Below are 14,111 nucleotides of genomic sequence, written 5' to 3' on the forward strand. Positions count from 1 at the left end.
CAGATTTGTCTAAATTATGAACCTTTTGGAATAAACCTGAACATTTAAACATCAAAGCTGTTTGTAAGTGTATGTGTGATGACCATGCTGGGTAGCCAGCCAGATGATGATGTGTAAGAGAGTTGTTGTCTTAGAGACAATTCTGTCTTGTTTGTTATGGCTTATAGCTCTATAGTACTTAAGTGGTGGAGTTAATAAAGGAAACCATGATTTAACTCTGCATCTCCAATGTTTTGGGTACTAAGATTTCAGAAATTCTCTTAAAAAAAAAAAAAAACCAAAAACATTTAACCTTAAGCATATCCCCAAACCCATTTGTTACTAGACCACATAGGGGCCTCGTTATTTTCTATTTCTGGACAAAACGCTTCTCCAAGAGTCTACTTAACAAAGTCAGTACAGGAAGGTGGAGTGGAAACTGAATCCTCTGCTCTGAAATCTTTTCTAGGATGAAAGTGTGGGCTTCGAGAATATCGAGGTTTCAAACCCACAGATGAAGGCTGAGAAAAGCTTCTTCTCACAGAATGTAACCTTGGTTCCTAGTAAAAGATTTAAAGAAAATTAGGGTTTTTCATGCACTTTAAATATTATAATTACTTACGGGAAAGATTTACAAAAAACAAGACTGATTGGGTCTGGATATTTTTTAAGATAGCCTTGGGGATCTAACCTAGGCCTGTGTGTGCTACTCAAGCTTGGCCAACCACTGAGCTACATATATCCCCAGCTTAGGGTCCGGATTCTGAGTAAAGTGTTCTTCAGGAAATGCCTGAGGGGTAGGCTAACTTGATAATAAGCTACTAGACAGGGAGGCATCCTGTGGCTGTAAAGAAATCACATATAAAGGGTCTGAGGATTGCCATGGTCACTGAGATTTCTAAATGACATTATATTCTCATTACATCATCCCTAAGCTTTGGTTACATTTATTTTTGTTTAAAAAAAGTATGTGCTTATGCTATATAAGATTAGAATTAGATCTAATGGATAAGAAAGTACTATCGAGAGAAAATCAGCAGATTATTAATATACTACTTAATAGATAAACATTTTGTCTGTTAGGCAAATCACTTAGTGATGAAGCTTTGTTCCAACAAGTGACTTTTCTTTGATCTACTGCAAAATAAAAAAGATTAGCAGAGATATCCCCCTGCTTAAAACATTGAAAATAGGGAAATTTACTAAGGAATCTTACATGCTAAATGCCTTCTTTAGAGCATCTAGGGGAAGCAAATCCTGTTGCCCAGAAATCCTACCAATTGTTCTCCTACTTTAAGTGATATGAGTTCAATATTGTGATTAAATAAAGCCATCAAGGAGGTAGTGGCTGTGCCATACTAAATAAAACGTTTGAAGTGGCACCTAAATTAAATCAATTGCATCTGACTATAATGTACAATTAAAAGCTATAGATAAAATTTCTAAGAGTAAAAAGCAAAACTTCTCTAAAGGGAAATTTAACAATGTATAGTTTCAAGTTCTATGCTATGAGCATTTAGTGCACTCTTCGGACCTACTAGAACTTGGAGCATATCTAAGTATCAGGAGGAAATTCATGAGTTAGTTTTAAAGTGTAAAAACAGATCTGGATGCTTCCAGAATTAAACATGCTTTAATTGTGATGCTACAAAATAGTCTTCTAATTTGAAAAGAATGTTACAATGTACTATAATAATCATAAGCTAAAGAAAGCTTACCAAAATGAGTATTATAAGACAATTTTCTCCAGTGACATCGGGACTTATTTTCCAAATTTTTTTTTTACAAATTTTTTTGAGTTAAGGAGACCATAAGACAATTATGATAATGACAATTATCTTAGAATTAGATAAAATTTGGGGCCAGAGAGATGGCTCAGTGGTTAGAAGCATGCACTGCTCTTCTAGTGGATATGAGTTTGATTCCTAGTACCCATGTTAGCTGGCCTACAACTGCTTGCTTCTCCAGCTCCAGGGGGTCTGACACTTCTGGTCTCTGCGGGTACTTGCACTCACATGCACATAACCATACACACATGCACAAGTGCACAAAATTACAAATAATAAAAAATTGGAAAGGAATGAGATAAAATTATATATACATACATATACATATATATGTGTGTATATCTATGTATCTATTATCTGTATCTTTTGAATCTAGTACCCATCACTAGGATATAATAAAAGTATGCGTGAGTAACTGTTCCCCAACTAGCAGAGCTGTAGATGTAGTTCAATGGTAGAGCTAAGATAACAAGACTAAACTGAGGGATTATAACAGACTAATGAATGCCTACATTATAGCTATTAGCAAAAATGGAGAGGAAGAAGGAACAAATGTTGGTGATGAATTTTGTTTCAGAAGTATTTTGAGATGTGTTATGTTCCCAAGACTGGGTGGCATAGGCTTTTGTTGTCTGAACTAAAGGTTTTCCGGGATACTCTAGAAGCTTGCTACTTACCATGAGTTTCTTATATTTTCCAGAATGCTTACTTGAACAATACTACTTTTAAAGAGTGATCTAAAAATTCTAGAGTAGCCATAATGACACTATTTGCTTAGGAAACTGGTTTGTATACTTGGGTTGCTTGATAAAAGCATGTTGAAATAGATTTGTATTTCTCATGATTTACTCTGTTTTAGAATTTAAATATTTTTTGATTAGACTCCTGTTGTTGTAAAAATATAAAAACAAAAAAGAGTATTGTTGTCCTTTACCCCGCTAGGTCCACACCGCGGTGGTGCCCAAGATATCTGCTAGATATCTTGGCGGAAACACATCCCAACTCCTCTGCGGCCCAGTGTCTCTTGCCGCCGCACACTTTCCTACACTCAAACCCTCACATAAAAGAACACACAACACAATAATCTTTGACCCCATTGATAAGATATAATTGCCCACTTAAACCTACAAAGCCCGGTACCATCCATCCCTTAAGAACATTGATAACAACCTGTAAATACACAGCGCAGAATCTTAACATCACCTGCCATGGCTTCTCCCCCATCTCTCTCCTCTGTCCTTTCTGATCCAGTCTCCTCCTCTTCCTTCAAACTTCTCTCCCGCCCATCCTTCCTTCTCCTCCAATGACAGGCCTCCTTCTATCCTGTACCTAGCCCTCACCTGTACTTTACAAATTCAATGGGGAAAAGGTTCTGGTGAAGTCACCTGATTCCTGAGTATGTGACTAGGCAGCTGTCCTTGGGGCAGTGGAATTAGCATCAAAATACAGATAACTTCAGGGCAAACCACAACATTTCCTTTTTGTCCAGTTAAAAAGCCTTTTCACTTATATATAAATTGAGTACAATTATTACCATTCTACAATTTATAAAGCATATGATATACTCAACACCGAGTCCATCACTATATCAGTTAGACAGAACATTTAATTATTCATTTCAGCTTGAGAAAGGCTTAAAAATCTATATTATATCTTGGCTAGCTTGTATACTATCTGATAACTATCCAATAAAATATGTATATTCAGAGTTAAACAGCCTAATAGGCTATGAGACTATAATCAGTCTTCAACCCTGTCAGAAATCTGAGAATGACCAAATATCTATACACAAAGGAAGCCTAACACAGCTTCCAGAACTGAGAGGTTGTAGAGACAAATCTCCACTAGCACAGTCCCCTGTTAGCAACATGTGAGCTCAAGTCTTCAGCCTTCTGGCCCAAAATCAACTGACAGACTCTTGAAATGCAGATTTTGAAGGGCTGATCACCCTGTCTTGACAGGGTTTATCAAATGTGCTGCTTTCAGTTATCCAATTGTGTAAGAAGGTGAGGCCAAACTTTGACCACTCAGAGTGAGGCACAGGTCCTCTTTGCTTTAGGAATAAAATCCCTGTTAGCAAGATCAGTCAAACACATGACAGCTACTGCTCCTGAGGATACTCATCCACAGATGGTGAGGATGCAAACTTGCATAGACACCATGGAAATCAATGTGGAGACTTCTTATTAAGATAGGACTCCGCTTACTTCGATATCCAGCTGTACCATTTGGTCACATACCCAAAGGCCACTACATCCTACTGCAGAGGTACTTCCTCAGATATGCTCACTCATTACAGTTCTACTCCTAACAGCCAGAAACTGTAAACTCCCTCCATGCCAGTGACCTGATGACTGCAGGAAGAAAGTGTATAGTGCACCAGGATCATTACTTGGTCACTGACAAAATGAAATAAGTGGGGATGGTGGCACATGCTTTTAGTCCAGAACTTGGTAAGCAGAGGCAGGCAGATCTACAGAGTGAGTTCCAGGACATCTAGGGCTTTAAACAAAAACCTGTTTCAAAAAAAAAAAAAAAAAAAAAAAAAAGAAACTAACAAAAAGTGAAATCATGAAACTCAAATAGATGCAGCTAGGAAAACTTGCCCTGAGTGAGATGACCCAGACCCCAAAAGACAAGTGTAGACTATATTTGCCTATGTGTGGATATCAGCTGTTAGGTCTTAGATAAGTACAGAGGAGGAGCTGTGGGAAGAACTGGATCACTCTGGGATGGGGCTGGTAGAAAAGCATAGTTATGGATGGATAGGGGCCACTGGAATGGGAGGATGGAAGGAGAAGGGAAGAGGGGAGTGAGAGAAAATATGGGGAGGATTAGTTAAACTTCAGGGCCTTTTGAGGAGTTGTATGGAAATCTAATACATTAGAAGCTTCCTAAAATATATACATGTATGAAGGTGATTTAAATGAAATTGCCAAATACTGGGTGGAGTTAGAGGACCAACTGGACATCTTTTCTTGTCAAATGAAGACTCCAGTTCTGGGACTGGGTTATATCCAATCAAGTTGTGGGCCAAAGGTGCTCTCTGGGAGCCCCTACAGAACCCAGGCTGTTGCCAAGGCTATTGGATGCTCTCCACACACTGAGGTTAAGGCCCCACTGTTGAAGACACCCACACAACTCAGTGAACATGGAGAAGTCAAGCTGGTGCCTATGTAGAGCTTCTACCCCTACTGACTAGTGTTCAGGGTACTGGAAGGTACTCTGTACACTACCAAAGGAGAAAGATAAATACCAACTCAGTTACAAAACATCTGCTTTACAATGGTTGACCTACAAGCAAATTATGCTAGTTCAATAGTGGCACAAGGGGGAACAAAATACATGATGAAACACAGACGAAAGATGGGGCAGAGACTGAAGTAAAGGCCATCCAGAGACTGCCCCACCTGGGAATCCAGCCCATATGCAGCCACCAAACCCAGATGCTATTGCGGATGCCAAGAAGTGCTTGTTGACAGGAGCCTGATATAGCTGTCTCCTGAGAGGCTCTGCCAGAGCCTGACAAATACAGAGGCGGATGCTCACAGCCAACCATTGGACTGAGCACAGGGGCAATGGAGGAGTTAGAGAAAGGACTGAAGGAGCTGGAAGGAATTTGCAACCCCATAAGAAGAACAACAATATCAACCAACCAGAACCCTCAGAGCTCCCAGGGACTAAACCAAGAGTACACATGGAGGGACCCATGGCTCCAGCCATATATGTAGCAGAGGATGGCCTGTCAGGCATCAATGGGAGGAGCAGCCCTTGATCCTGTGAAAACTTGATGCCCCTGAGTTGGGGAATGCCAGGGCAGGGAGGATGTAGGGAGTGGGTTGGTGGGTGGGGGAGCAACCTCACAGAAGCAGGGGGAGGGAAGATGGGCTAGGGGGTTGCTGGAGGGGAAACAGGGAAAGGGGATAACATTTGAAATGTAAGTAAAGAAAATACCTAATAAAAGAAAAATAGTGGAACAAAACGTGTGGTACTAACCACCCAGTATCTGGCTGAATTTAAGGCTCATCTATGAGATGGAACCCATCCCTGACACTGCCAAGAGACGACGGCTAAGAAAAAAAGTACTTCCGGAGGGATTTTTTTTTTTTTAATCTCAAACTGCTTGTCTGGGCTTTTTTTTTTTTTTTTTTTTTAAATTTTAAAACTTTTCCCTTTCCTACCTCATAGGGCTTTTGCTTATATATATTGAGGTTTTGTCTTTGCAGTTTATTGTAATGCTAAGTGCTGGCCCCCAAGATCGGGAGTCTGCACATAGCTTCTGGGAACCTGCCCCCAGTTAATTCTGATTGGCAAATAAAGATGACAGCAGCCAATAGCTGGGGAGAAGAGAGATAGGCGGGGTTTAGGTTTTCTGGGCTAGGGACCAAGTGTCATGGCCTTTGGGCCTAGAGAACATGGCCCTGAGGGTTGCCTGGTTGGAGCCCAAATGAAGCATAGCAGTAACTTAGGAAAGTGGATTCTAACGGCATAGAGAGTAGGCAGTTAGTTGCCCAGCTGTTGTGCTGCTTAAAGTGTAATAAAATATAAGGGCTGTATGCGTCATTCATTCGTGAACATAAGTGGTCTACCATGGGTAGAAACCTTGTGCCGGGAGTTTTAATAATTAATTGCTACAGATTATGACTTCTCATTTATGTTTCTATGGGATTTTGTCAATGTGTGTGTCTCTGTGTCTGTATCTGTTTATTGTTCTTTTTCTTTGGCTCTTTGTTTTTCTGTTTGTTTTGTCTTGTACTATTCAAGGTTGTTTGATTTTTATATTATTATTTATTTATTTTAGATTCTTGTTTTTTGATGAGAAAGGATGTGGATTTGGGTGGATGGAGAGGTAGGGAAATCTGGGAGGAACTAGGGGAGGGAAATCCTAATCTGAATATATTATATGAAAAAATTTATTTTCAATAAACAAAACAAAGCCCTGCCTGGTGGGTCTGCTTGCTTCTCATGCTTGTGTAGGAATAAAACGTTACCCTCTGAAAACAAGACCAGCCCTGGCAGCATAAGACTGATTCAGTGGTTTTTCATGCATAGTAAAAGACACTAGGATTTGACTTCATAAATGAAATGATTCTATAATTGCAGGTTTTAGAAGGAGAAAGGGCTTTCGTCTGGATATGCAGTCAAGTTTAAGCAATGGTTAGAATGCGAATAACAAGTTAAGTCGCACACGTCTGAGTGTGGCCTTTGGAGCACAGTCGGCTCTCAGATGACAGCTTTGAGTCTAATGCTATACTTCTAGGCCTCCCTCAGAGGATGTGAGGAATTGGTTTTAGGGCCCTAGGAAAAAGCCCAACTGGTTACTAACCAAGTCCTTTTCATAAAAAGATACAGTATTTGCATGTAATTTGCATACATTTCATATATTTGAGCCATCTCTAGATTACGTATAATACTTCATACAATGTGACTATTATATAAATAATAATAATATGGTATTATTTAGGGAATATCAAGAAAAAGTATCAGTTCATGTTCAATACAAATATAATTCAATATTTTTATCTACAGTTGATTGAATCTGCACATATAAAACCCATGGATAAAACAAGCCCCCATAGTTTGTAATGTGCTCAGACACTTAAATTTTAATGTCCCTGGAAGTTGAGGTTATATCACCTACATTTCTAGAACTTCACTTTTGAAAAGTAGTTTTTGAAAGATGATTTAAGTTTATTAATATGTAAAATAAAAAATTAGACAATTTTAGTTATTTTTTGCTGCTCCCTTTCATGCTCATGTCTTCTGAATAGTGTTTATGACTAGCACATATAGTCGATACCTGGAGGTCTGTGGATGTAGTTCAGGAGGTAGAGTGTCTAGAGTGCACGAGACCTTGGGTTCGATCCCCAGCATCAGATGAAATTGGGTGTGGTATCACACGACTACAATTCTAGTATTCAGAAGGTAGAGACAGGAGGATCAGAAGTTCAAGGTCAATCTTAGCTATGTTTGGGGCCAACCTAAGCTACATGAAATTGTTTCAAAAACAAAAATCTAAACAAAAATCCCCAATAATCCAAAACCCAAACCAAAGTTTGGAACAAGGATGAACGAACTACTACTGACTACCACAAGGACTTGAGAAACAGGACTTGACAGAATTTTTTCCAGAGGTAAATGATCCCCGTTTCTTTCCTTTTGTTTATAAAATTTACTTTCTCTTGAGGCTGGAGAGATAGCTCAGCAGTTAACAACACAGAGGACCCATGGTCAAGTCCCAGCACCAACATGGCAGCTCTCAACTGTCTGCAACTACAGTTCCAGGAAATGCAATGTCCTTTCATGGCCTCTAAAAGCAGAAGGCAGGCATATGGTACACAAACATATAGGCAGGCAAAACACTCATTTGCACAAAATAAAAAAGTTATTTTTATTTATATATGTTGTCTTATGGTTTTTATTGCTGTGTTGAAACACCATGACCATGCCAACTCTTACAAAGGCAAACGTTTAACTGGGCTGGCTTACAGTTCAGAGGTTTAGTGCATTATCATCAGGGCATGAAGCATGGCGGCACACAGGCGGATGTGGTGCTGGAGAGGTACCCGAGACTTCTCCATCTGGATCCTCAGGCAGCAGGAAGAAAGAGTGACACTGGGCCTGGCTTCTGAAACCTCAAAGTCTACCCCAGTGACACACTTCCTCCAACAAAGCCACACCTACCTCCAACAAGGCCACACCTAATAGGAATAATGTCACTCTCTATGAGCCTACAGGGGCCATTTTCATCAAACCATCACATATATATATATATATATATATATGTGTTCTTGTCTTTATATGCACCATGCGGTGTCCACAAAAGCAGAAAACAAGGCCAGATTTCCTGGAACTAGACCTAATATGCTGGGAACAAACTCCAGGTTCTCTGTAAGAGTACTAAGTACCCTTACCTGCTGAGCTATCTCTTTAACCCTAGGGCCTTGATTTCTATGAAGATAATGAAAATCAAGACACATCTGCTGCTCATCAATAAGTGAGCAATAGAGGATTTGCAATTCTGAGTTCATGCAATGATAGTTCAAAGATTACTAATCATAGTATAACTTGACAAGTTCCTAAGCATGGTTTATTTCTGAGCAAATAAGTAGTTAGCATGATATACAAGACCCTATTTAGACAGACTTTAATTGCAAGTCTGTTTTATACAAAATAGAGTAAACTACTTTGCAAATAACAGAAAAAATGTTCAACATTATATACTGTTGGTTACATTTATCCACAGTACATAAAGGTATTTGGTTTAAATGATTTTTAACGAAAAAAGATCAACTGGCAGATGCATATGAAAATGTTCTATAAAAAAAGTTTGGGGATGTTTCCTCCAGTAATTTAGAAGACAATAAAGGGAGCTGAATTCTCTGTAATAGGTCTACCCAACACAAGCAAACATGACATATAATTTAAAAAGTAATACTTATAAAGTGATGGATACATCAAATTGATTGTATGGTGTTAGATTTATTATATTCCAAGTCAGAGTTAAGTGTTTATTGTTATATTTTAAAGGTTAAGATATCTTTTTACATTGAAAAAATTTCATATATTCTGATCACTACCCCAACCCCAACTTTTCCAGATTTTCCCCAACCCACACAACTCTACCATTTCTGTTTTATATTTTTGGGTTATTTTCTCTAAAACAAGTTTTAGCTTCCGAGGTCTTGTCAAAAATCAACAATTGCATTCCCTCCCACATCTCTGCCTTTTTCATATAACGGTATGCTCAGAAGACGGAGCCACTCCCATGCTCACTAGTGCCAGCAGACACCTGGCAGCACTGCAGATGGAGAGCGGAGGCTGCACTCTACACTTACTCTCACAAAGTCAATGAGATAAAAAGCCAGGGGTGGTGGTACATGCTCATAAGCCCAAGATTCTAGAGGTAGAGGCAGACTGATCAAGGGTTCAGAGCCATTTCCTGCTAAACAGCAAGTTTGTGGCCTGTGTGAGCTACTTGAGACCCTATCTTAACTTTCCCCCATCAATAAAGACAGAAATATAGTAACTTTAGTTACATAGTAACGTCTGAGCTAAATATTTGATGTGGAAAGAACTAAATATTAACAAGGAATTACATTTTTGTATGTTACAAATTAGATTTTGGTCATCTTCCTTCAGTTAGAAATATATACACAAAATTCTGCTCTTCAAAATCTATGTGGTGATCTATCAGTTGCTTTATACTTTCAACAAAGGTTAATGTATGAAATAAACCTCCAAAACCCACCTGTCAAAAATAAGAATATCTCTAGCCTTGTATTTTGTCTAAACTTAGAATTGGTTATAGAATTTTTAAAGCACATTGCTTGTTAATAATATATTAATGTCATGATAGTTCTAATTAATATATATTTTCTGTTATTCTGTCACTGAGAAGGGGCAATAAAATAGACATTGTGGGTGGACAGAGGGAGGGGACTGAGTGAGGGTGGGTGTTGAGATGGGAAAAGGAGGAATCAGGTTGGGAGAAGATGGAGGAAGAGGGTACTGGGAGAGACAGTTGGAATAAGGCGGGAGGGGGAGTGAGACTTCTGGAATGAGCTAGAAACTTAGGGCAATGGAAACTCTCAGGAATCTCTGAGGGTGACCCTAGCTAAGACTCCTAGCAATGGGGTATGTGGACCCTCAACTGGCCATCTCCTGTAACTAGGCAAGATTTCCAATTGAGGGATTGGAACACCAACACAGCCATTCAACCTACAATTTGTACTGCCTAAAATTTGTGCGGGGGGTAAAGATGGAGCAGAAATTGAGGGAATGGCCAGTCAATGACTGGTCCAGCCTGAGACTCATACTATTAGAGTGAGCCTGACAACGTGCAGATAGGAGCCTAGTGTAATCGTCATTGCATAGGGTTCACCTAGTGACTGGTGAAAACAGATGCAGAGCTCCACAGCCAAACATAAGGTGGAGCTTGGGGAATCCTGTGGAAAAGGAGGAGGAGGAGGAGGAAGAGGAGGAGGAGGAGGAGGGGGGAGGAGAAGGAGGAGGAGAAGGAGGAAGGGGTGGAAGAGGAGGAGGAGGGGATTTTAGATTTCTAAACTAAGGTTAAGGACACCACAAGAAAATCTACAGAATCAACTAATCTGGGCCCATAGGGACTCACATAGACTGAATTGCCAACCAGGGAGCTTGCATGGGACTGACTTAGGCCCTCTGCACATATCAGGAAAGCTACACAACAGTTGGGTAGCTTGGTCTTCATGTGGGACTCCTAATAGCAGGAGTAGGGGCTGTCTCTGACTCCACTGCCTACCTTTGGATCCCTTCCCCCTGGGCTGCCTCTTTAATCCTTAATAGGAGAAGATGCACCTAGTCTCACTACAACTTGATATGCCAAGGCGGGTGATATCCATGGGAGGCCTCCTGTAGTGATAATTTTGGTTTCTGTAAAAACACAGAAAGGTAATGGGAATATGTTTTTGTTCTAATCCCAGGTGTGGGATGTATATGGGACTGCTTTAGATTGTCCATAGCTGCTGACAGATTTGCCCCTTACTCTAGCAGAGGTGTGGTTCTTACAGCTGCAGACAGTGTCTGCAAGTGTTTGACATTTGTAATTCTGAGGACTCTTGAGAAGGTATCAAAAGACTAGAGCCACTTCCGGTTTCTAGCTGGGGCCCGAACCTCGCTGATCCTGGCCCACAGCTCCTTGCTCCCAAACCCCGTGGGAGAGAGAGCTCATCGCCCAGACAGGTGGGCACTCCTGATACTGCAGGGCAGGAGAGACTTCCAGTACTGCCCACCCTTTCCCACATCCTTGGCCCAAGAGGAAACTGTATCAGGCCTCTGGGAACAGGAAGATAGGGGCATTCAAGCTGTAGGAACACTGTGGTCCAGACTCCGCCCGGATATGAAGGGACCCGGTCAAACAGCTCCCTGCACCCAAATCCCGTGGGAGGGAGAGCTAGACCTTCAGAGGGGCAGACACGCCTGGGAAGCCAGAGGAGACTACTCTCTGCCCACATTTCTGACTCTAGAGGAATACGCCTAGCACCGTCTGGGCCCCCTGTGCACAGGGACCCGAGAGAAGGCGGGGCAGGCCCTTCTGGTTGCTGCCCTCACGGAGGGCTGAAACCCGGCTCTGAGGAGCAACTTCAGGCCTGAGGCTAGAGGTAAGACCAACTATTCTGCTCCAAGTGACCTGCCTGGTGGACTCAGGACACATGCCCCACAGGAACAGCTGAAGACCAGTAGACAGGAACGACTACATGCCTGAAAGCAGAACACTTTGTTCCCATTACTGGCTGAAAGAAAACAGGAAAACAGGTCTACAGCACTCCTGACACACAGGCCTATAGGACAGTCTAGCCACTGTCAGAAATAGCAGAACAAAGTAACACCGGAGATAATCTGATGGCGAGAGGCAAGCACAGGAACCCAAGCAACAGAAACCAAGACTACATGGCATCATCGGAGCCCAATTCTCCCACCAAAGCAAACACTGAATATCCAAACACACCAGAAAAGCAAGATCTAGATTTATAATCATATTTGGTCATGATGTTGGAGGACTTCAAGAAAGACATGAAGAACTCCCTTAGAGAAACGCAGGAAAACATAAACAAACAAGTAGAAGCCTACAGAGAGGAATCACAAAAATCCCTGAAAGAATTCCAGGAAAACACAAACAGTTGAAGGAATTAAAAATGGAAATAGAAGCAATAAAGAAAGCAACACAGGGAAACAACCCTGGATATAGAAAAACCAAAGGAAGAGACAAGGAGCCGTAGATACAAGCATCACCAACAGAATGCAAGAGATAGAAGAGAGAATCTCAGGAGCAGAAGATTCCATAGAAATCATCGAATCAACTGTCAAGATAATGTAAAACGGAAAAAGCTACTGGCCCAAAACATACAGGAAATCCAGGACACAATGAGGAGATCAAAGCTAAGGATAATAGGTATAGAAGAGAGTGAACATTGCCGGCTCAAAGGACCAGTAAATATCTTCAACAAAATCATAGAAGAAAACTTCCCTAACCTAAAGAAAGAGATGCCTATAAACATACAAGAAGCCTACAGAACTCCAAATAGATTGGACCAGAAAAGAAACTCCTCCTGTCACATAATAGTCAAAACCCCAAATGCACAAAACAAAGAGAATATTAAAAGCAGTAAGGGAAAAAAGTCAAGTAACATATAAAGGCAGACCTATCAGAATCACACCAGACTTCTCACCAGAGACTATGAAAGCCAGAAGATCCTGGACAGAAGTCATAAAGACCCTAAGAGAACACAAATGCCAGCCCAGGTTACTGTATCCAGCAAAACTCTCAATTAACATAGATGGAGAAACCAAGATATTCCATGACAAAACCAAATTTACACAGTATCTTTCTACAAATCCAGCCCTACAAAGGATAACAAATGGTGGAGCCCAACACAAGGAGGCAAGCTACACCCTAGAAAAAGCAAGAAACTAATCATTTTGCAACAAAACAAAAGGAAGACAAGCACACAAACATAGTCTCACATCCAAACACAAATATAACAGGGAGCAACAACCACTATTCCTTAATATCTCTCAACATCAATGGACTCAATTCCCCAATAAAAAGACACAGATTAACAAACTGGATGCGCAAGGAGGACCCAACATTTTGCTGCCTACAGGAAACACACCTCAGAGACAAAGACAGACACTACCTCAGAGTAAAAGGCTGGAAAACAACTTTCCAAGCAAATGGTCTGAAGAAGCAAGCTGGAGTAGCCATTCTAATATTGAATAAAATTGATTTTCAACCAAAAGTCATCAAAAAAGGAAGGACACTTCATATTCATCAAAGGAAAAATGCACCAATATGAACTCTCAGTCCTAAATATCTATTATCTGTATGTATATGGTTCCCCAAATACAAGGGCACCTACATACAGAAAAGAAACCTTACTAAAGCTCAAAACACACATTGCACCTCACACAATAATAGTAGGAGATTTTAACACTCCACTCTCATCAAAGGACAGATCATGGAAACAGTAGTTAAAAAGAGACGTAGATAGACTAAGAGAAGTCATGAACCAAATGGACTTAACAGATATTTATAGAACATTCCATCCCAAAACAAAAGGATATACTTTCTTCTCACCACCTCATGGTACTTTCTCCAAAACTGACCATATAATTGGTCATAAAACAGGGCTCAACATATACAGAAAGATAGAAATAATCCCACGCGTCCTATCAGACCACCACAGGCTAAAGCTGATGTTCAATAACAATAAGGAAAGAACGCCCACATACACATGGAAGTTGAATAACACTCTACTCAATGATAACCTGGTCAAGGAAGAAATAAGAAAGACAACATATCCAAAC

General features: G+C 40.5%; 1 protein-coding gene across 1 annotated transcript in view; it reads right to left on the minus strand.

Annotated features, from left to right (window-relative positions):
• Window positions 1-380: 380 nt before the first annotated feature.
• Window positions 381-14,111, minus strand: part of Boll (boule homolog, RNA binding protein) — a 106,457-nt gene continuing 92,726 nt past the window's right edge. Inside the window, exon 11 of the mRNA XM_032899544.1 lies at window positions 381-539. Within this exon, the coding sequence (XP_032755435.1) occupies window positions 381-539 (159 nt within the window). The remainder of the gene's footprint in view (window positions 540-14,111) is intronic.

Source organism: Rattus rattus, chromosome 4, assembly GCF_011064425.1.
Source record: "Rattus rattus isolate New Zealand chromosome 4, Rrattus_CSIRO_v1, whole genome shotgun sequence".
NCBI lineage: Eukaryota > Metazoa > Chordata > Mammalia > Rodentia > Muridae > Rattus > Rattus rattus.